General features: G+C 35.0%; 1 protein-coding gene across 1 annotated transcript; it reads right to left on the reverse strand.

Moving 5' to 3' along the window:
* Positions 1–970: 970 nt before the first annotated feature.
* Positions 971–18,041, reverse strand: col6a2 (collagen, type VI, alpha 2; the record flags this gene model as incomplete). Its single annotated transcript, XM_081357357.1, is given in 29 exon segments — positions 971–2,514; positions 6,629–6,667; positions 6,790–7,245; positions 7,372–7,524; positions 7,611–7,656; positions 7,735–7,770; positions 7,902–7,964; positions 8,415–8,513; positions 8,684–8,734; positions 8,836–8,898; positions 9,098–9,160; positions 9,282–9,344; positions 9,511–9,573; positions 9,656–9,691; positions 9,778–9,831; positions 9,913–9,975; positions 10,074–10,136; positions 10,220–10,273; positions 10,424–10,468; positions 10,576–10,602; positions 10,709–10,735; positions 11,092–11,136; positions 11,260–11,313; positions 11,416–11,481; positions 11,945–11,965; positions 12,103–12,710; positions 14,803–14,898; positions 17,860–17,933; positions 17,935–18,041. Coding segments are annotated over 29 exon segments (3,228 nt in total). The 3' UTR covers positions 971–1,921.
* Between the last annotated feature and the right edge of the window lie 7,089 nt (positions 18,042–25,130).

A 25,130-nucleotide genomic window follows, 5' to 3' on the forward strand; every position in this document is an offset into this window, starting at 1 on the left:
CGGCGGTTTGAGTGACAGGAAAACCGTGAAGTTTAATAATCGCAGAGAATGTCTAATCCTTCGCCAGCAAAGCATCCAGGGACGGACGGAAAATTTCGAGTTATTTTAAACTAATTTTATTTTTCTAATCATCCACACCTATTCCTCTTGCAAGACGTTAATTAAAATGTCATGGTTTAGGGTTTAAAATGGAAAAATCCGTTTAAGTTCTCCTTTTGACATTGACATTGGGCTCTGCCTACGGAATGCGCCCTGGACCAAACGCGATTTGTTTTCATGTAGAAGCTCGTCTTCTGATTGGTTCAAGATGACACGCGTCATAATCTGAAAACCGCGCCCACCGATGGGGGGAAAAACAATCCAACCCTTTACATTTCTGTACACCCTGTCAGCCACACAGCAGATTTTATGCATTGTTCTGTCTTTTGTTAGAAGCAAGAAATGACAAGGAAGCAGCTTCACGCAATACAAAATGAATGGAGAGGGTTAGATAAACCACCCCCCCAAACACCCCCACCCCCCGGGATCTTGTTCAATCGATTTTGTTCAATCAAAATGGTTCAATTATATAAAAGTATTATATATACTTTTAACTTGACAACAAGTGTCATACATTTCAGGTCTGTACATTTTCTTCAACTTTCAAAGACTTTGTAAACCAGTGACTAGACTCATGGACCAATCCAAAGTCCAAAAAAAAAAAAAAAAATCCATGTGTTTTTAGTGCTGACAAGTCCCTCAGCCACTGATTTCTCTGTATGTTGTTCAGTAAAGATAAAAACTACATACTGCTGCTTCTATATTATATAGAATGGAATAAAATGTATAATAGAACAGAAAAGAACATAGTAATGTAGAATAGAACAGCATGATAATATTCTAGGGTAGAACAGAATATAACAGAATAGAATTTAAACAAAGTGACACTGACATAATATTGTATCTTGAACAAAAACCACAGACGCCTCAGTTGTGTTACCACAGCTTGATTTATTGTACTAAAATTTAAATTTAACAGCAATTATGGAAATATTCGTTCAAGTGTTCAACAGCATGTCAAATTGTGGTTCTTGGAAATAAATGACTGATTGCAGTGCTAATAGTCTTATAATTGTTCTTTACATTAAAATGTAGGTGAAGAAACATTCTATATTTCAATATAAGCAAATATTTAATCTAAAACACTGGACTCCTAAGCATGTGTTGGATCAAGAGTGCATGTGTTGTAGTAGGTGGCATAAATTTATTTTAGCTACTGCAGGCCCTTTTTAAGTCAATGGCTTAAAAATATAACAATGTTTTTAGACATAAAGGTAAGTGATACAGAATGAATGTGGCAAGTGTATTTGTCGACTTCTTGTACCCCTGGATTAGAGCACTTTTTACTAATGTGCACCTGATAATGATGTACAGGAAAATGACTCCAGTCTTACTCTGGTTTAGCACCTTGTGTTGAGGAATATATCAAACAAAAATTAAGCTAGAGGCCTTTCAGCATGAAAATACAGGAAAAAAAAAAAAAAAACTACAATTGCAATTTTATCAAAATACATATTCAGCACATAATCTTTGTAGTGTTACTAGTAACTTGGCCTCTTAGTTTTACTGCAGTGTCTTCCTGTCCCCAAAACCCATTTCCACTGGTGCATCATTGAGTTCAGGCAGATGACAGAGTTGCATTCTTTCTAAGGTCTTCCTAAGTTGTCAGTTCAGCTATAATGATATGCATTTTTACTTCTTTTGCCACAATATAAATGTTTAAACTGCAGAGATTTGGTGTCCCAGACAGCAACATAGTGTCGGCCCAGATCCGACACTATGTTGCCGTCTGGGGTGGATAAAATGCATCCGTTCTACTCTGAGCATTGTGCTGAACCCTATGACACACCAACCCCCCTTCACTAAAAACCCACCCTATCCCTCAGCAGATCCACCGAATGAATCGCTCAAAAAAGCTGGCTTTGTTCAAACGGCCAAAATCCTGACCCGTGAAAATGGCCGTCTGGTCTCCTAGCGAAAGCTTTGCCAGGACTTCCTTGTCGACATCGCTGCCCATGGCAATCACGGTGGGAACGCCCTCTACCCTGCGCATTGAGCTAATGCCTTCCTCCAGGTTCTTGTTGTTGGTGACCCCGTCAGTGATGAAGACGAAAGACAGCTCGGCATTTCGTCTAGCCAATCGGGAGCCCACAATGTTGTCGACGGCGTAGATAATACCACTTCCCACATTGGAAGTAGAATCCAGGTACCTCATGTTGGCCAGGCCATCAGCGATGACCGTGAAGTTGTTGGTAAGTTTGAAGGCCAGTTGGTGTTGGGTTTCATCGCCAAACTGCAGAAGAGCCACCCTGGCGTTACGTGCATCGTCATCTCCCCGGGCTAGGGACAGGCGGTTAGCGACATTTTCCACGAACTCGCGTGCATAGCGGAAATTCTCCTGACCCATGCGCTCCGAGCCATCCAGCATAAAGATGATATCAACCGGCCGCTGGATGCAGTTGGCTACGGCTGGCTCTATAAAATACAAAAACAGCAATGATTATCAAGGTTGTCATGGTTTGGATTTACTTCAAGCTTGAATTGGACCAATAAAAAATTCTTGAATAAACATTCGCATCGTTCGAAATCGAATACTTCGCTATTATATAGTATGCGAAAAACAGTACGGCAACAGAGCAGTATGTCTGAATACATAGTATTCGAAAAACAGTAGGCGAAAAGTACCCAGATGACCTACTACTTCCACCAAGAATTTGAAGTGCGCTTTCGATGAACACTTTACTATCCTATGAGGCCACGGGAGAGGATTTATGATTGGCAGTGAAGTGACATGACTGGTAGGTCATGTGACAGTAACAACATGTCGGATGTAGTATTCCCAAATTTAATTCATATTCATACTATATAGAATGCACTTTTTTAATGATTGCAAAGTAAATTCAAATAATAATAATAAAGATAAATAAAGAAATAATTTCATTGCTAAAGACATTTATTTGTGACAAATAATTCAAGTTGCATTTTTTGCAGTCCGAGAGCTTGCCATTTTCATTGCACATTTCTGATATACAGTATAGTGTCATATATATATATATATATGCATAATTGTATTACCAAGAAAAAACTTATTATTTACCATAATGGCAGACTGAAATAATATTCTCACTGAATTGTGAATAGTCCAAATAGCTCAGAATTTTTTTTTCTCTCAGATGTTCATGGCTAATTCACATTGATGTGTATCTTCCCCCCCCCCCCCCAAAAAAAAAAATCACTGAAATAATCATCAATCATGCAATAAATGTCACATAAATGGCCATTAACGTATATATAAGGAGGCTACAAAAAGTATGACTGAACTGCCATTGTACAGTACACACATGCTTTTAGAATGATATACTCTCTAAAGATTTCTGTTGCCTAAAAATCAGATTAAATCTTGGGGGCAATTATTTAGGAAACATACTTAATAAATTTAAAAAGAAACTTTGTTAAGAATAAAACTGAATGCTATAACAATGGTAAAGCAATTTAGAAAAAAATAAATTCTCAATTGATCGTCATACAAATTATTTGTGTACAATATAGTGGGCATTTGAAGGTCAACAATGGTAAAGCAGTAGTAAAAAGCTTCCAACCTATGAGAAGCTACTGAACTGTGCAAAGTGCAAAACTGAAATGAATTTAGAATCAAAATTAATTGTTCATTAATATACAGATGCTTTAAAGGAATAGATCAACCAAAAATGTAAATTCTGTCATCATTGCATGTTACTTCAAACCTTTATGACCTTCTTTTCATGTACTACTTTTAAGACACTTTTATGGAGTTGTTATTTTCCTTTCTAGAGCTTTACAGCCCCTGGTCACTATATGTTTTCAATGTATGGAAGAAAGAAAGTCATACAGGTTTGGAACAACACGAGATTGAGTAAATGATGACACAATTTTTTTTTTATTGTTTAGAAGAAAGAAAAAAACATAAAAAAATCCCTTCGAATCCTAGAAACCCTGAGGTTTCAAGCTAACTAGGGTAAGATGATAGCATGCTATGCAAGCAAAGTGTTGAAAAATCTGTTCATCTATTCTCTTCATTTGCAAATTTGAATGCAAACAATTATTACAGAGCAGCAGGCATCAATGTCAAGAGGCAAAGGTTGCCATTTCACATTTTTGTAGCAGGGAATTGTTTTTAGCAGAGGTTAGCAAAGAATTCAGTTTTTGTTAACTAGCCATGATGCTAACATGCTAGTTCCTTGCAAACTGCATCTTTAAGAGAGGTATCAGCAACTTCATTCGATTACTTTTAACGCAAAAACTACATTCATGCATAGACCAGCTAGCTTTTTACTTAACTGTTATTATTATTAAGCACAATTCTACAGCGAGGCCAAGTGCTTCCTACTGTATCCTTTATAGTCAAGCTACCAATGAAATTTTTGGGGGGAAATGCCCAATCTCATGCTTCCTAACACAAGCCAAGAGCTTTGCTTGGGTCTCCCATGTCAGAATAGATCAATCTAAACGAGTCAATGAACAGATCGGTCCATCTCTGTTTGTCAGGTTCAGGGGTCTGTTTAGCCATCTGGGCTGCATAAGCCAATGTAGCTACAGCCTTGGTGTAGGTATCAGGGTGTTTGGCCTCTTGTAGATTGCTCATTAAGTCTGAGATGCTTAGTACAGTGGTTGGGATGGGACTGTCCTTCCACTCCTCTGCAAGGGCATCATCTGCAAGTGAGTGTTGAAACAATAGTTTTAGGGGCCTAGCAACTGGCTCCCTCTAGATGCTGTTTTGATTGATTTGAGTCTTTATTTTGATAACTGTTACGCTGATCATTGTGCGTTTAGCTGACACGCTCAAAAGGAAATGTCACTCGATGACTGTTTACACACAACTAAAATGTTCAGATAACTTTTTACCTCAGTGCGGTGGATTCCTTGAGCCTCTGTTATGCTTTAATGATTTGTTGATGTTTTCCATGAGACTTTTTTTTTATTATTGATTTCATATATGATTTTAGTAGCCTGGTAGTAGTTTGATATTGTACAAATGTTTATGTCATTCATACAGTACATGACAAAAAAAAATCCAAATTAACTGGTCAAACTGCTCATTTATACAGTAAATAAATCTGACTACAGTAGGCGTTGCACATTTGTACTTGTTTTTGAACAAGAGCTTGCCAGGACTGCATTTATTTGATCAAAAATACAGTACAAACAGTAGTATTATTACAATTCAAAATAACTGTTTTGCATTTTTAATATATTTTAAAATGTAATTTATTGCATTGATGGCAAAGTTGAATTTCCAGCATCATTACTCCTGTCTTCAGTTTCACATGATCCTTCAGAAATCATTCTAATATGCTGATTTGGTGCTCAAGAAACATTTCTTATTATTATAAATTCTGAAAACAGTTGTGCTGCTGCTTAACACGTTTGTGGAAACCATGATTTCTGAGGAGTCTTTGATGAAGAGAATGCTTTTATTTCAAATAGAACTCTGTTGTAACATTATAATGTAACATTATAACGTCTTTACTGTCATTTTTGATCAATTTAATGCATCCTCGCAAAATAAAAGTACTAATTTCTTTCTAAAAAAAGGACAACTTACTAACCCCACATTTTTTTGCATTTGTATAACAGCAACTTTGTACTTAACATTCTATATAGAATCAAAACAAGGTGAAAAAGTTCCCACTGCCATGTTTAGTTTATGCAAACGGTGCTACAGTGACATTCCCCTTGTGCGACTGGGCTGGTTATCACACATAACAATATATATAACATATACATTTGAGATGCATAACCTAACAAATGTATATCATTTGTTATGTGCACTGGATCATTAATGTATAAAAGTAACTTTCATGAATATGTTGTTCATTTACTCGATGTGCATTTTATTATTTTGCAGAGAAAACATTATTAATATGGCTTCAATAGGCCAAATACAACCTGAGGTTTTTTTTATTTTAGCATAATATAATGTCTGACAGTAATTGGCCATGAATAATATTGTATGCAGTGTTGTTATTGGTAACTAAAACAATTAAAAATCGTTTTTTGGTATAAATATTAATATTAGATGAAAAAATTTATCTTAAAATGACATAGCCTTGGCAGCTAACTGAAATAAATTTGATTTTTAAAGTACTAAAAAAATACTAAACCGGAAACTGAAATAAAAATAAATGAAAACTAAATAGAAATATAAAAAAATAAAAATGACAACAGTACCAAAAAATTACAAAAACTGAAATAAATAATAATAAAAAATGATATATATATATATATATATATATATATATATATATATATATATATATATATATATATATAAACAAAAACTAATTCAAAATATTAATAAATACTATAATAGTACAATTATGCAAAAATAACACATTGTACTGTATGTATAGAGTACTTCGCTTCTATTTAAATCCATCCAAAGTCTGTGAAAAAGGCAATTCAAAAACAATAAGGTAAAGAAGAAAATTAATAAAATGTAGGTATTTTTGGGATACATTGACTTGGCTGAAACAAAAACATTCAGAATGTCTTTTCAAGAATTAGGAGCCTTCATCTTTTGGGAATGGACAGATTAGGAAGGAACACTTACCACTTTTACATGGAAGATCTGGACAAACGATCACTGGATCTAATACAAAAAAGAAAAGAAAAGAAAAGAAAAGAAAAGAAAAGAAAAGAAAGCTCTATTATTATAATCTTGGATATGAAGACATAAAAGGTCATACAGTCAGGCCAGCTCACGAGACTTACCTGGGCAGAGTACGTTCTCGATCCTATCGATGAAATCTTCAGCGACCAGGTCGGCGAAACGCCTCATGCCCATGACCCTTCCATCTTTTCTGCAAGCGATGGACTTCAGGCTTTCATTCTCTTCCGGCTGGTCGAACATGTCACCAATACCGATGGCGTTCACGTCAATGCTGGTGTCCGTGCAGAGGTAATTGAGCAGTTTGTCATCATCACGGGGGTCGTACCGGCCGTCTGTGATCACAACCACTGTGACGTTAGCCTTCGCACGACGGCTGTCGCGAATCAGGTTATCGTAGGCGAACTTCAGGGCGGAAGGCGTCCACGTTCCTCCAGCGATCCACTCGAGCCTCTTCACAGCATCTTTGAAGGCGGACAAAGAGTCGATCTTGGAATCGTTGAGGCGAATAGCTTGGAATGTTCCGTTGTGACTGTACTGGACAACGCCGACTCGAGTTCCTTAGAAATTGACCAAATACAAATTTTGTTTGATTAAATTTAACCACTTCTGCATTGTTACTAAATATATTTAAATTGTAATTTTGCCATTAACAGACAAACAGAAACACAATGATGTCTTTTTACCTGTTTCAGAACTGGGATCTTTTGCCATTGAGCCCAGTCTGTTGATGGTATTGATCACGAAGTTCTTCTCCAGGGTGAAGTTGGTCAACCCTACACTCTCAGAGCTGTCAATCACAAACACAATATCCAGGGCACCACATCTCTTTTCACAATCTGAAACGAACAAGAAAATTGTGTGACAAAAGGAAATATACTGTAGCTATCCATTCATCTCTACGGAAAAGTTATAAGAATCTTACCACAGCATCCACAGGTCTCTCTGATGTAGTTCATGACATCACATTCCTGAGAAAATGGATTCAACATTCATCCCTAACGTAATTATGTGCAATTTAATTAGAAAAACTGAATGTTAATGCTTACAGTAAGGCCAGGGTCTCCCTCTGGTCCAGGGTCACCCTGTTAAGGACATCATTTAAAATTGTTTAATATTAAGTTCACATAAATTGCACTGATGTTGCCATTTAAGCTCTGAATAGGTCAAATATTCCATCCTTTATATATCAATATGCACTAAAAAGTAAGCTTACATCTCTTCCTCCATCTCCTCTAGGCCCCCTTTGTCCAGGCTCTCCTAGGGGTCCGGGCTCTCCCTGAAACACAATGAAGAAATATTATTATTATTAATATATATTAAGAAAGTAAAATTGGTTGGAAAAGGAATTTCGTGTGGACTTTAAAGTCACCATGAAATCAAAATGGACAATTCTTATTTTTTATTGGAATATTGCAGTTTTTAAAAAAAACGATTTATCCGTGCACATCATTATTTAAAAAAAAAAGAATGTGCCCTCATAATCTTTAATCAAAATAACTTGGGGTGTGAGGGCGGGCCAACCTGTGACTCACATAAAAACGACCAATAGCAAACCACAACCATCCAATCAGTACCAAATGGACAAAATCAAGACTTTTTCTTGTTCGAGAAGCCGTTTCTCTCGAATATACGTTACAATGAAGAAGAAAAGACAGTCACAACTTCCATTTCAAGCCAATTATTTCTGAACAGCTAACGTGCAGGTAAAATGAGTCAATTTGCTTACCGGCTCTCCTGGAGTTCCGTTTGGACCTGGGTCGCCCTTTGGTCCGCAGTCTCCTCTACTTCCCCTGGGTCCAGGTGCACCTTTATCACCCCTGTCACCCTGTAGAACAAATATATATTATATAATATATTAATATATGGCAGAAATAATGTTGATATGGCTTGGAAAAACAGTTTGTATTTTACAAAATGTTAAACTGTAATGTGATCTAAAGCTCTGTGAACTGAAATAACTTTCAATATAAGTACAAATTTGACTAACTACAGTACCGTAGGTCCTCTTGGTCCAGGATAGCTGAATCCAGCTCTGCCAGTATCACCCTATGGCAAGAGAAGCAACATTTTGTTTTTATAATAGACAAGCAAGCATTGTAACATTACCATTTTAAAATGATTAGACTTTTTTTGTGTGTGTGATGTACCTTTGGTCCTGGGGGGCCAGGATCACCTCTTGGGCCAGAATCACCTGGGTCACCAAGGGAACCCTATAATGGAGATAACATGTTCATTACCAATTCTAGCTAAATAAGTTCATCAGCTGACTGGGCAGTGACACAACAAGGCAGTTGCCTTTGGTTTCTGACACTTTCAGTCAATGCATACTGTGAGGAAAATATGACTTGACATTTTTTGATTTAACAAGAGAAATTATGTATTTCTCTCTTCTTCTTTTTTTTTTTTTACATCTCTGCCTGGTTCTCCAGGAGCTCCTGGTGGGCCTCTTGGTCCTGGAAGTCCATTATCACCCTAGAAGTTAGAAACAAAACCAAAAACAAATATATTTTTTCAATCATGTCCACCTTAAAACTGATACAAATCTCTCTTTTTTCAGTATTTAAGCAGCCAAATCACAAAATCACCAAATTACCTTGGATCCTTTGCTGCCAACTTCCCCAGCAAGACCCCTGGGTCCCTCAGGACCTGATTCACCCTGTCAAACATTATAAATATTTCAATGAATCATCTAGGATATTGATAAAATATAATAATTATTACATTAAAATAATAGTCTCCCCTCATGTAATCTGAGTTTACAACAGGAAAAGAGCTACTTACTAAAACTTTTTTCATTATTTTCAGTGAACCCAAACACTGACCTTGTCTCCTTTTGGCCCATTAGGTCCAGTGCTGCCTTTAGATCCAAATTCTCCTCTTCTTCCCTAAAAATGCAATGGTAAATATTACAATTCTGACACAGGTCAACCTACTGTAAGTTTTACATGTCCAAAAACTATTCCTCACAGGGTCGCCTTTAGGTCCAAGTCCTCCAGGTGTCCCCTATAAAACAAAATAAAATTTCCTATAACATCATATCAAAATTGATTTAGAGTGTTAAAATTAAAATAAAAACATTAATTACTTACAGGAGATCCTTTCTGGCCAGGAAATCCAGGCGATCCAGGGCTTCCTCTCTCTCCCTGTAGGAGGTGTCAGAGAGTACATTACAAAATGTTTGATAGGCAATATTAACGTAATCTCTGTAATCTAGGAGATCTTACTTTGGGTCCAGGATCTCCAGCCAGGCCGGATGGACCTGGTCTTCCTGGACGACCTGGATCACCCTGAGAACAAAGTGAGAAACCATCACACTTCCAACTAAAACGCCTAAATATTGGCTTTTAAATGTCAATTTTATTTTTCTCTGTAATTTATCAGGTACCTTTTCTCCCGGAATCCCCGGACTTCCAGATTCTCCAACACCTCCAGCATAGCCATCAGGACCCTGTGAAAGACACATTCATTAATTGACATTAAACACCTTGTATAACTTAAGTAACAGATATTCAAAAGAAAAGGACCGCATACCTTGTCACCCGGGTCACCTTTGCAGCCAGGAGCGCCAATCCTGCCAATTTTACCCTGTAAAAAAAAAAAATCTGACATTTTTATTTCATTTTTTCATTTAAATTTGTATTATTTTGATGTATATTTTGACAGTCTAATGACCCGTCCGCAGTGCGTGCCCATCCGCGACGCCACTGAGTCTACCCCACATATACCATAACTAACCTTCTGCCCATCCGTTCCATTGCGGCCAGATAATCCTGCAACACCCTATTAGAATAAAAATGTTTTGTAAATATTTCAAAATACATGCTGCATGGAAGATTCTGAATTCAGAGAAAATCTAAAGTGATAAGTAATTGTTATGAGAAACTTACCTTTTTCCCTTGTGTTCCAATTTCTCCCTAAAAACAGATCGTTTCCATATAAACAAAAGTAAGTTTTTGGTACATTATCAATATGCCAACCACATTTATAAGATCTAACAGATAACATTGAGAAAAATCGTACCTTTTCTCCTCTGATACCAGGCTCTCCCTAAATGAGAAAAGAAACAGTAGGGTGGTTACAACTAGTAAATTGAACATTTCAAGTGCGATAATGCTGATATATACAGTACATAATATATTTGAATGACAGCTACTTAGATGTACACAACATTTGAACTGAACTGAGTATTTAACACAATATATAACATAAAAAAAAACACTAATGATATATTGTCAAGGCTGTCTGAGCCTTCCTTCCTTTCAGGTAATCAGCTAAGCAAATATGGTATCAGTTAATGCCAATAATGTCAAATAAGCCAAATATGTGCAGATTAATTGGTCTGACCGAATATATTGGTCTATGACTAGACATTTCATTGCACACGAGGAATGTGAAGAACTTACTTTATGTCCAGGATGTCCAATGGGTCCCTCAATACCTGGATCTCCCTGTAGGTTTTGACATGAGTTAATACAAATAGCATTCACTGAATACAAATTATGTTTAGTATAGTCTTTGATTGAAGTGCAGTATTTTACCACATGCTTTCATGAGAACTGGTTTGTACTCACAGGACGTCCACGTTGACCTTTAGGGCCAGGGTCACCGTTATCTCCTTTAGCTCCCTGTAATAATCAAGGCACCATGATCAAGTGTTAAACAGCGGTTAAATTACTTGTTTACTTAAGATTTTAGTCTTTTTTACTATAGTTCTTTGAGAGACTCACTTTCTGTCCCCTGTGTCCTGGTGGACCTGGAAGGCCAGGAGTCTCCAAACATTTAGCAGAGTAGCACTGGAAAATAATGATGAATTTGAGTTAGAAATCATAATACAATGTTAAGATATTTTTTAAAGATGTTTAGTCAGTTATTTGATAAAGCTATGAGGAGGACAATAAAAGTCAAGATGCTTTAAACAAATTCTATTTTATTTTCTGGAAAAATGACAGAAAACCTTCGTAGACCTATCAGCCACTTTTAAAAATAAAAGTTCTTTATTGGCATTGGTGGTACCATGAAGAGCCTTTAACATTCATGGAATCTTTCCATTGCACAAAAAGGTTCTATATAGTGGAAAAAGGTTCTTTAGACCATTCAAATGCTTGAAAAAATGTGTTTCTTTGAAGAACGAGCTCAAAAATGGTTCCTCTATGGCATCGCTGTCAAAACCCCTTCTGAGGAAAGTGATGCAATAGTTGGCACTCAATACAATTTTTTTTTAATCAATAGATGTCAGTACACTGATAGGGATCTCACCTCTTGATAAGCCAGATGAAGCTGTAAGAGAGAACAAGACCAAAGGAAGATTATTAAAATACTAAATCCCTTATTTCTTATTTTATCATTAAATGTATCTGAAAATGATCCAGTATCATAATTTCAGATTATTATGCCACTGAAAGGCATTGCATTACCATTGTGTCATAAATGCGGTCGATTGTTGATGTCACTAAGGCCGGCCGCCCTCCTGTGAGATCAACCGCCATGAATTTATCACGATAAACTCCTGCCGGCGAGTTAGCGATCTCCCTGAGTCCCGTCTCCTCCAGGTTCCTAGACGATGCGACAGCGAAGAGCTTAATGAACTTATCGCGTGCTTGTTCCGCCGCCACTTTGATCCCACCACATGGGCTTCCTGTCACGTGACCATCTGTGATGACCACTGCAAAGCGCTTGGTATCGGGTTTGGATGGAAAGCGGACGAGTTGTTGGGTCATGTTGGTGATGGCACAGTCAATATAAGTGCCCTTGCCCAGGTATCTGATTGGTTTGAGCAACCTGATGAATTCATTCTTATTGGTGACAGGGCTGATGATCTCCTGCAGCTGGGAGAAGTGAAGGCCTCCAACAGACCAGCTGATCTGAACTGAATTTTTGTAGTATGCGTCTTCTAGTTTACTAGCAAAGACTTCGGTAAACTCTTTGATGCTTTCTACCAAGCTGCCAGGTGGGTTCTCCTGCAGAGCTATGGTCTCAGAGGTGTCGATGACAAAGTACAGGTCGATTGGGCACTCGACTGGTTCTGGAGGGACAGAACACACACACACAGCAACACAAGTCACTTAAACAACATGAAATAATATAAAAAAAACTGTTATACTTGTTAAAAAAATACTACTGTTAGAGCTGCATGATTCTGGATAATTTGAGAATCACGTTTTTTTTTTTTTTTTTTATTCTAAAGGCCCTTGCACACTGAGTCCGAAATTCGCATCCGAAATTTTCGCACGTTAAAAAATAAATACGACCTCACGTTATGTTAATCACGCTTGCACACTGCCTCCGAAATTTCCGTCCGTCAAAAAAAAAAAATCAAATCAGGTTCGATTTTCTGCGTTTTTCGTGTCCGTAGCAAGCATTTTTAATGGTGTTTTGAAAATTTAGAGCCACCGAATCACGAATATTCACGAATACGAAAAAACGCATGCGAAAATTTCGGACTCAGTGTGCAAGGACCTTTAATGTTTCACGATTCTGAACAGACAACTTTAACAAAATAACGTAATGTACTAGAGGTTCTGACAAAATGTTAATTGCTGCAGTCTATTTACAAATGTTTCTTTAATTTTAATCAGTAAGAATGAATGATTCAATGACTCACCCATAACTTTCATACATGCACTGCGTTAGTTTAAACCGGGAAGGGTCATAGCATTTGCATAATTTGTTGTCCTATTGTTAGTTTAATTGCTTCTATTGTTCTCATTTGTAAGTCGCTTTGGATAAAAGCGTCTGATAAACGTAAATGTAACTACCTTAATTGTTTCATTACTAGATGAACAGCATTTTTTAACAAATCTCATGAGTGAATTATTCAATGACGAATAAATTTCACCAAAACGATACAATAGTTTTTTAAAGCACCAAGTTACTTTCAAAAGGTGATTTGCTCCATTTTGATCGGTTCTGTAGACATCAGTGTTTATATCCGAACAAACACATTTTATCCCAGTACTTATGTGATAATTTGAATTCACGTAACACAAAAATAACGTGTGTGGTTGAAAAGGAAGCTGTTTCATACCTATATATACTGTAGCAACTGCTCTCTCTGACTCGGATTTCAATGCTGTGATTTTGTCAAAGGTTTAATAGACACAGGCAAATTGTTATCATTTAGGAATAAGATCGCATGGGTGTTTGAATCTAGACTGCGATCTTTTAACGATTAATCGTGCAGCTCTAAGTACTGTTCAGAAATATGAGGTCAGTATTTATTTTATTTTTTAAGAAATTAAACTTTCTTATTTGAGCAAGGATGCATTACATTGGTCACAAGTAACAGTAAAAACATTAATAATGTTACAAAATATTTATATTTAAAATAAATGCTGTTATTTAAACTTTCTATTCATCAAAGAATCCTGAAAAATATTTGGTAACAATTCATTTTAAGGTGACGTAGTTACAAGTTACAACATGTTCTTACTTAAGTAATAACAGTAAATTATGCATTATTACAAGTAACTAAACCTAAAACAAACCCTAACTGTAAATTTATTGTAAGTTCATGTAGCCTAGTTAATTAATATTACTCAGTACTCTGTGCAAGTACATTGTACTTGAGTAAGTACAATGTAACTACGTCACCTTAAAATAAAGTGTAATCAAATATATTGTTTGAAAGAAATTAATACTTTTATTCAGCAATTGACAGTAAAGATTTTTGTAATGTTTTTGAAAGAAGTCTTACACTCACCAAAGCTGCATTTATGTGATAACAAATACAGCAAAAACAGTAATATTGTGAAATATTATTTTTAAAATTCTAAATAAAATTTTCTATTTTAATATATTTTAAAATGTAATTTATTCCTGTGATGGCAAAGCTGATATCATCACTGTTGAAAACAGTTTCTTAATATTTTTGTCGAACCTGTGATATATTTTTCCTAGGATTCTTTAATAAAATTCAGATGCAAGTAAAAAAAAACAGCATTTCTTTTGAAATACAAATGATTTCAAATCTAACAAACATTATAAACGCCACTTTTGATCAATTAATATGTCCATCCATATTGTTAAATAAAACATATGTGAAATGAGCAATGAAATAATACATTCATATTATAATAAAGCAGATTAATCGGTTACTAAAGCAAGCATTTACTCACTTGAGCAAGAAGTGCCGGCTGGAGACTGGCCCTGTGTGTGAACGGCCACAAACAAGAGGAGGAGGATCGATAGTCTCATCATCCTCATTCTCCTTCCTAAACAGACATTTATAAAGCGACTTTTACAAGAGGGCAAAAAATATGTTTCTGCAGTGCCATTAGTTGGGGAATGTGACCGTTTTACCACATTAATTTAAAGTAGGCTACTCTGATGCACATTCATGAAATTATGAACTAACAATCTATATAAATTCACTATACATTTTATCTAAACTATATAAATTCAGTTTCGCATATTGTATCTTTTGCATCAGTCCAGTTGCACTATCCTATTTCTGATAGGGGCATACAAACAGCAAAACTACACCAAATGATCAATATTTATTTTATTAAGAAATTCTTAAGAAATTTATTTTATAAGATATAATTGGATTTGTGTCAAATATATTATAGAAGTGCCCTTGAAAATGCTCAAACAGAGTTAAGTGACAAATGGAAACATGAGTTGAAAATTGAAAGACAAGGAAATTCAAGAGGCAATGGCATTCTGGGAAATGAAGTGTTCACCACAACATTCACAACAGTCTTGACAAACTTTCCTTTTCCTTGTTTAAAATTACATGTATTGAAACTTTATGAATTTATTATTATTATCTATGAATTCAAATGTTAGTCCTTGTTCCTGTTTGCTTCCTCAATCCACCAATTCAGAAAATTCCATTTGGAAATTAGCTATCGTACTTTTTGAGGTACAAGTCAGTTTGCTTACAATATGTATTTACTTAAAATCAACTGTCTTTAGAATAAGAGCTTGTACATGTTTCTGAACATTGTAAAAAGGCAATAGAGCTGTTCAGTTTGTAGTCCTAAAACCCAGAAGAGAATTAGCATTTTGAGTCATGAGTTTTAGGTTATGAGTAAAATAAGGATCGTGGCTAACATTACCTGAAGAGACTTTCATGTATTACACACAGTCCTACCTCAAACTTCAATTTTGAAGAGTTTTTAAAATGGAAGTTGCTAAAAAATTGCTAAATAATGACTACAACTCCCATAAAGTTGTGAGTTTACATGCTTGACAAATCAGACAACCATTATAGAACTTATTTAGTGACTTGCTTAAAAACTTTTGAGGTAGGACTGTGTGTTGTAGAACAAAACACGATAGCATCTTCAAATAGTTTTTAGTATATTTTTGATATGCATAATATGCATATATTGCAATAGACATAAAATATATTTTGTTTCTATATATAATCAACATCTTTAAATCAATAATTGTATATTTCTGCATTGTTTTTAATTCGACTATGTCATTTGCAATGCTTCATGGGATTGTAGTTCTTTATCTTATTAAAGCCGTTCTCAGTCTTATATCTTTGGTGTTTTTGTCTGATTTTTTTGTTGTTGCTTCCAATCAAAGTTGTGATTCACCATAGCTGGTTGGTTTGGTTCATAGCTTATAACTCTATTATAAACTATAAAAAACGCTGTATTATGCTGCAAGGCCAGTAGTTGGCGATGTCACTTTGTAAAGAAAAACTACAAACCTATAGACTGAATACAAATTTGCGTTTTTGTAGTTTACATGGAGACAATAATGGTATTGTTTAAAACTTGCACTTAGAATCCTGTTTTCAAAAGTAAGCACTTTCAAGCCCCCAAAACACCAAAACACAAATTTTATTTGAAAATGGTGTCATGTAGCCTAAGCAGCCCCTCAATTAAGTCAAAAATTTTCAAAAATAAATCTTACAAATGAAATCCCCATGGGGAAAATACTTCCAGAGAGCAGGCACTGTTGCAATCTATTAGCTTAAGCTTTAAATAAGGGAGTGGCTTAGGCAACCGGAAGTTGTTTCTAATTGTCTACATAGACTCAATAATAAATATCCTAGGTTACTTGAACTTTTTACTCTGTATTTTCAATGGAATGCATTTCAATGCATTTGTGTGTGAATTATTGACCAGGCTGCTGCTGAAGCGCCAAACAGATGCCTGTTACTTTTCTCTGCGCTGATCAAAACGGACCAATCACGGTCTTTGCAATTACTGTATAAAGATTAAATAAAAATATTAATTTTATATGGATTTTCATCTATGTCAGATATCAATTATTAGAATGAATCGATCCAAACATTTGCACAGTATATATCAAATGTCTCAAATAAGACAAAAATGACTCAAAGTGACTTTCAAATCCCCCATTTGTCCCCTGAAGTTAGACAACTTTTGTCTCAGATGAAAAGGTTATTTGCTAGTGTTCTGAACAGATAATCTGTTGAAAACTAATCTGAGTTCATATTCATTCTGGACCTTATTTGTCAGATGCCAATTCAGACTAACTACTAAAAAAGCATCTTCCGTTAAAACTACTATGTTAAACGTTTAAATGTTAAATGTTTTACAAACAATTATCTAATCTAGGCCTTCACATTTATTCAAATGAGCATGGTTGCATGGTTTAAAATCAAATCGGCAACAAAACAGAAATATGGCCTCTAGCCAATGTTATTCCTGCTTACATCCAAATAGCACAGGTGATTATGACATGATGAATTATCAAGTATTGTAAATATGTATGATTCATATATTGCAAATGCGTTACATTTACATTAGGTTTTCAAGGTCTGTTTGTTAATCATACTGATTACACCGTAACTTCAGGTATTTCAGGCCCATTTGACATATATGTGAAATATAGGCTATAGTCATAATATAAACACATGCGTCTTCCCATCATCTAAAATAAGTTTTAAAATCAATCAAACAGAATAACAGCACACATATGTTATCTATAGGACGATCTACGACATTAAATAGCTAACTTAAATAAGTGTATGCAACTCACACAGAATTATGGAATCAATAATAATACAGCATGCACTAAATAGTTTTTCAGCAAATATGAGAACCATAGAGAATTTATGTGAGAATTTACAGTTCACTGAATAACTGCAGCAAAGTGATAGCATAAGTGCCTGAGCATTACTTCCACTCATCAGAGACAGAAACGCACTGCCAAAGTTACAGAAAAGTTAGTCTTCACTTACCCACCAAAGATCAGAAAATCTGAAGAACTTTTCGAGTGCTGATTTATGTTTAGTGTTCTCAAGCACCGAACTAGGTCAGAAATCAGAATAAAGTCCAAAATAAGAGAGTGAGCGAGAAGCCAAGCTGCAGGAGAAGTTCCCTCTGCGCTTCTCCCTCCTTGAACAGAAGTCTGGTCCCTCCTTCATCAGCACTAAAGGACCGAACATCTGTGCAGTGCATATTCTGTCCGCATGGCGGCGCTGTGCATCCACACTGATGGACTATACACCCACTCCTTACGATTTTTGATGGGTATCTGGTGATAAGATGATCACCCACTGGATCACCCACACGTTTCAAAGGCCAACTTCTTATTGAATTATATTTTTTGTGTTAAGAAATAATGCAGTCTATTGTTTTAATGGATTCGCAGGAACTCTCATATGGCAATTTTCTTCTGTGGAAGTGCTTTAATGAAACGCACATGGCAGAAGCATCTGTCGGCAGAATGATCATAGTTCATTTTCAAAGGAAACAGACATTATGCGTCTTTTGAGTTCTATTTGCAGAGAATGCGTATGGGAAAAACACAGCCAGGTGTTGGCTATTAATAAAGACTTTAAATACTCTGTTCTCAAGTTTAATTGAATAACACACACACACCTATATATATAATCAAATATTGGCATCTATATAGCAATATTATCTCGGCAGGTATTCCTACTTTATGCTTGTTTTCTTATACTGGTTGAAAGTCTCTTCACATCCTGATAGCAACTGCTAAGTTAAATGTATGTATATCATCTGTAACCTTAAAATGTTTATCCAATCATTGCATGCGGTCCGAATGCAATAATTCAATGTCCTGCCTGCCTGTCAACGGCGTATGTATTTTCAAACGTCTCTCACGTCTCTCTGGCTGTTTTGTGTCCATTTTTTTCATAATACAGTGATGAAAATGAGATGATTTTGCATTACAGTAAGGAAAAAGCTATCAGCTGTCATGAAAATAATGTCAGAATAGCACGAATTTTTAATTTTCAATAATGCAAGATATACTTTTTATTTCATTTTTTTTTTGTTATGTTATGTTAGGGAGAAATATGACTTGGACACGCTCTTGAGAGGCTACACGAGCTTTACCAAGGTGCTGGTGTGTTTTTTTTTTTAACCATAGTTACAGCCATAGGCATTTCCATTGTCAATTACATAGCCAAGCATATAAGGTATTTCCAATTGTAGGCATCTGACAGAGCATGTGCCATGCAGTGAGTCACATACACCAAAATATATCTACATAAACATTCATATTCCAGTAAACTTTCCCATAAACATGAGTAAGTGCACACCCAGTAAATAACTCACTCCTGCTCAATGTGTGTAAACACAGAACTGCTCATAATACAAAAAATAAGCACACAAAACTACTATAATCCTCAAAAGCATACATATGATGCCACACGAGAAGAGGAAATTACTGATCGTCTGCCATGTGTCCTGTACGGCTGGGTAGAGAGAAGGGGGTGGCTGGATTTGGGATTTCCCCTGAGAGAGAAAAGTGAGAGTTTTGAGAGTTTTTGAGAGTGAGAGAGAAAAGAGAAAGAAAAGAAGATCTTCCAAATCCTTTCCAAAGTTCCACGGAATTTCATATCACTTGCACAAATATCCCCTTTGACCCAGGTTGCAAAAGAGCAGTATCTTTAGCAGGAGGAAGAGAGATGGAAACTAATTGAAAAAAAAAGATTTTTATTTTCTGAAGAAACTGCGAGTGGTTCTTGCACATGCCAATCTCACCACCATAATGCCCGTGGTTGCTGCTTTGATGTCAAAAAGTTCTTAAAGCTTGATCCCTGCCTTCAGTGTAAATCAATCAGATCAAAAAAAAAAAATGATTTGACCTCTTTTCAAGAAGCTGCATGATTTGAGGTATATCATGCGATGCAGCAGAAGTTACACACTGAAGTTTGTTCCAATCGCCACACTCATAAAAATAAAGGTTCCAAAAGCCGGTTTTCACAGCAATGCCATAAAAGAACCATTTTTGGTTTCCCAAAGAACCTTATTTATAGGCTATAGCGCTTTTCACAATACAGATTGTATCAAAGCAGCTTCACAGTATTAAATAAAATAGTACATCAGTGTTTGTTTCTAGTGTAAAACGTCCACGTTTGGTAATGCTGATCAATAGTATTGTTGATTGATTAATTAAATTAAGTATCTTAGTGTGAAGAACATTTTAATCATCTAAAGAACCTTTTTCCACTGCAAATAACCTTTTTGTGCAATGAAAAGATTGTCTGAATGTTGAAGTTTCTTCATGAAAGTTGGAACCATCATTTTTAAGAGTGTAACACAAAGTATGATCCTAAGTAGCAAGCATCACTAAATCACAGTTAATTGGTTATATAAAGTGCAATATTTAAAGTGGTGGTTGATTATGATTTCACTTTTCTAACTTTAGTTAGTGTGTAATGTTGCTGTTTGAGCGTAAACAACATCTGCAAAGTTACGACGCTCAAAGTTCAGAGCAAAGGGAGATATTTGCTTTTAAAGAAATCGCTTTAGGACTATACAACAAACAGCTGGTACTAGGGACTACACAAGATTCCTCACGGGTTAGTGACATCACTAACCCCTAAAATTTACATAAACCCCACCCCCAGGAACGCGATTTATAGATTATCAAGACAGAATATAATCAATGACTAGAAGACAGCTACACATAAGCTACATAAATTCACCAACTAACCATTCAGAAATGTTGTATAGATGTTGTCACTTCTTCTTGAGTCTCTCCATCTTTGTCTGACTCCAGTTTTAACATAAAAGGGTAAAAGTTTTTGAAATTTTCAGTGCATGTCCGTGTGAGGTAAAATGACACACAAGTTGTTGAAGCTCCGCCCTCGCAGCTCATTTGCATTTAAAGGGACACACACAAAAAGGTGCGTTTTTGCCACTGATCTATATAGAATGTGGTTTTTGCTCACCCTCAACAAATGACAATTTTAACATGCTAAATAAAAATTCTATAAAAGCTAAAACTTCACGTACACACTCTGGGGACATCAAATACTTATTTCACATCTTGTGAAAAGGACATTATAGCACCCCTTTAAATACCTCATCAAATGTAAAAGTGTTTATTATGATTGGTGCTATGGTGGAAAAAGCATAACATTTTCTTACATAATTTGTGTAATTTTTCCTAATTTTGTTTGTGTGTCAAATGCAAATGTACAAAGATGCCTCCATTTGTTTTGTTTTGTGTGGAATAAAACAGGGCAATTAAAACAAATTCAAAAGGAGCTGTTATAAGGCATTTAAGCAAAATAAACATGAAACTAATGCCATGGGTCAGAGGAGGATTGGACTGTGGTTCTAACTTAGTATATCTGCTATTTGTTAAGTCAGAGTATCAAACAGTAACACACTCGACTCACACACACACACACACACACACACACACACACACACACACACACACACACACACACACTTAAAACATATATTTCCATGGCCACACTCATAAACTCACAGATGTGCATGCACTCTCTCTCTCTCTCTCGCACCCACCCACTTACAATTTCTCACACACACACACACACACACACGCACGCACGCACGCACAAACACACACACACACACACACACGCACGCACGCACGCACGCACACACGCACGCACGCACGCACACACACACACACACACACAAGAATAACAACAACTTCCAGCTGGATTTCATCCTTTTTTGCTATATACCCTTTCACTTACACTTTGTGTGTGGCATGTTTGTATGCATGCTTAAATGCACTGTATATCAAGTGCATACACAGTCAAATCTGTTTCAGTCACATCTGAACTTGAGCTCTACATACTTCAGTCCAGACCAGCAGATGAAAGCAATTAGGACTTTGCCTCTTTTTTCTTAATTTAATGTCTGTCTGGGTGGTATTAGAATCTCTGTCACCCTGTTTTTCAGAACTGCCTTGTATCCAATCATGTGAATGTTTCTCAATTCTGCTTGTGCAGCCTCCAGCAATTTTAGCTGTTGCATGCTTATACTATGCTCTAAAAGCATGAACTTTGCTTATAATCTGATAGTACTTTTCAGTAGGAAATGCTCACAGAATTTTGGCTGACGTTTTGGCAAGGTTCTCTCGAAGTTATGAACAGTCAGTATAACTATAATAGAACGTTTATTCAAAGTTATCTGGTCTTTAATAATGTTTTTGAAATGTTAGCACAAAACATTATTTAAACATTGTTTATTAAATGTTTTTTATGAAACGATGATTATGATCTGGACTTTGGATCTGGATTATGAACTTTTTTTAAATGTTACTAGTTTCAGAATGTTTAAAGAGAATTCAAAGGTTATGTTCTCATAATGTTTGCAAAATGATAAAAGGCAATGTTCGAATAACCAAGCAAAAAAAAAAAAAAAAAAAAAAAACCTTTTCAAGGAACATTCAGAAAAAAAACGTTATAATAATGTTTATGTAACGGATTTATGTTCCTGATAGTTAGACACATTTATTTCAAAATTCTCATTAATGTAAACGATAGTTTCGTTTTTAGTACACATGATGTTAGGATTTGTTGTATTGAATTTATGTTCATTTTAACTTTAAAAAACCATGTCAATTAATATTTTCATTGCTATATCGTGGATAAAAAAAGTGGATAAAAATGAAAAAATCACAAGGCAAAAATTCTTAATGAAAATGTAAAAATATTTTTCCTAGTGGGAAATATTAGCGTGCATGCATAATGTTCACGTGTAAAATCCATCTCAAATAGCATATCATTTAAGACTTTGGGCATCCTGTTTTACATGTAATATGATTTAGGAAGCATTAATTCATCTTGCATTACTGTTTAGTATGCAAATTGGCATGCAGAGTCTTCAATCTGACACTTTAAATCATGTGCATTAGATTAGCCAGAGATTTCAAAGGTGCAGAAATGAAGCAATATTGATGAACACAGCTTTGGGAGACAGCCTGGACTCTGGACCATTATCTGATTAGCTGAAATGTTTCTCTGGAAAACTTCTGATGTCAAGCACCTGTGTGAAGTGACATGCACTGTGGAGTTAGCAGAGAGGAAACATCATTTCAGCTGAACTTCTGCAGAATAACCAGTGCTTGTGAAACAGCGACATTTTGTGTTTTTTCCATGTTTCTTGGCGACGCTTGCATATTTCCTTAAAAAGGAGAGAAAGGAACAGAGGGGGAAAAAAAGGGATGGAAGGGGTCTAAATGAGGGGGGACTGAGTCTGTTTTGTCTCAGAGGCACTGGATGACTAACACTGCAAGAATGATTCCATACTTCCCTCCAGTTACAAGCTCACAAATGAAAAACTACAAGACCCTGCTGAAAAACTCTGCTAGAATAACCTATACATGATCACATTTACTGTTTTGTAAACCATGCTATTTATAGAAGCTCATTTCTGACACATAAGAAAAAAATAGTATATTATAAAATACTAAGTCATCATCATGAGATATAAAGTCACATTTTCATTTTCAACATATTAAGTCATAATTATGAGATAAAAAATAATTTATGACAAGTCTACTTATGACATAAAAAGTCGACATTATGAGATACTAAGCCATAATTATGAGATAAAAAGTCAAAAATGTCTAGTATAGAAATTATGAGATAATCAAACATTTTGATATACTAAGTCATAATTATGAGAAAAATATATGACTTTTCATTATGATAAAAAAGTCACATTCTTTACAAAAAGTTCAAAATTATGACAAAAGTCATATGAATAAAATTTTAAAAAACAACAACTGATCAACAAAATCAATCAATTCAACTCAAAATTAAAAAAATAAAAAAAAAATAAAAAAAATATGACATACTAAGTCATAATTATGAGATAAAAAGTCGAAATTCTGTCAAAAAGTTTGAAATTATTAGATAAAAAGTCAATTATGGCTATTATAATTGACAAAAAGTCAATTATGACATAAAACTCAAAACTGAGATATAGATATTATTATTATATAGGCCCTATCTTATTATAAAAAGTCAATATCATGACAATACTAAGTCATAGTTATGACATAAAAAGTCGCAATTCTTTCAAAAAGTTTGAAATTATGAGATAAAAAGTCAATTATGACTATTATAATTGAAAAAAAGTCAATTATGACAAAACTCAAAACTGAGATATAGATATCATTATTATTATTATATAGGCCCTATCTTATTATAAAAAGTCAATATCATGACAATACTAAGTCATAGTTATGACATAAAAAGTCAAAATTCTTTCAAAAAGTTTGAAATTATGAGATAAAAAGTAAATTGTGACTATTATAATTGACAAAAAGTCAATTATGGCATAAAACTCAAAACTGAGATATAGATATTATTATAATTATATAGGCCTGTCAAAAAGTTTTTAAAAAAGTATAAATACTGTCAAAAAGTTTGAAATTATGAGATAAAATGTAAATTATGACTATTATAATTGACAAAAAGTCAATAATGACATAAAACTCAAAACTGAGATATAGATATTATTATTATTATTATTATTATATAGGCCTTATATTATTATAAAAAGTCAATATCATGACAATACCAAGTCATAATTATGGGATAAAAATGCAATATGAATTATTAAAATGATTGTTTATAAAGTCAAAATGACACAAGTGATAATTGTGACAAAGACTCTAAATTTTGAGATAAAAAGTCATAATTGCGAAAGTCAGACTTATAACATCATAATTATGGCATAAAACGTCAATTATGCTGAATTCAAATTATGATAAAAAAAACTGGCCTCCTATCTGTCATTCTGAAGAACTTACAAGAACTCTCTCTTCTGGAATGTGACGTTCCTGCTGAAAATAAAAGGATAAATAAGAAAAATGGCATGTTCGTGCAACTGATTAATGATGAGCCTTCAGAATATGTGTGCGTGTCGTCGGTCTTCTCATCACAGAATCATGGAGCCCTATGTTTGAATCCAGAGTTCCTCTGAAATCTTGGAATTAGCCGCAGAACCAATTTCCCTTTTCAAACGAAACCACAGGTTTAGAAAAACAGAAGCACAACAAAAAAGAATATTGTGCACCCGTACTAACTGCACAGATCTGTTTTTAATAAAAGCAAGGCGAAGCAGGCGATTCATAGTTTACTATGACATTTAGCTTAAGATAACATTTAGTCTGCTGTTCAAAACCAGATATATGATATTGCAATTGGCATACAGGACAATTCACAATAATTCCAAGTTTATAGCCAGCATAAACTGTTACATAA

Source organism: Scardinius erythrophthalmus (assembly GCF_964197995.2).
Source record: "Scardinius erythrophthalmus genome assembly, chromosome: 25".
NCBI lineage: Eukaryota > Metazoa > Chordata > Actinopteri > Cypriniformes > Leuciscidae > Scardinius > Scardinius erythrophthalmus.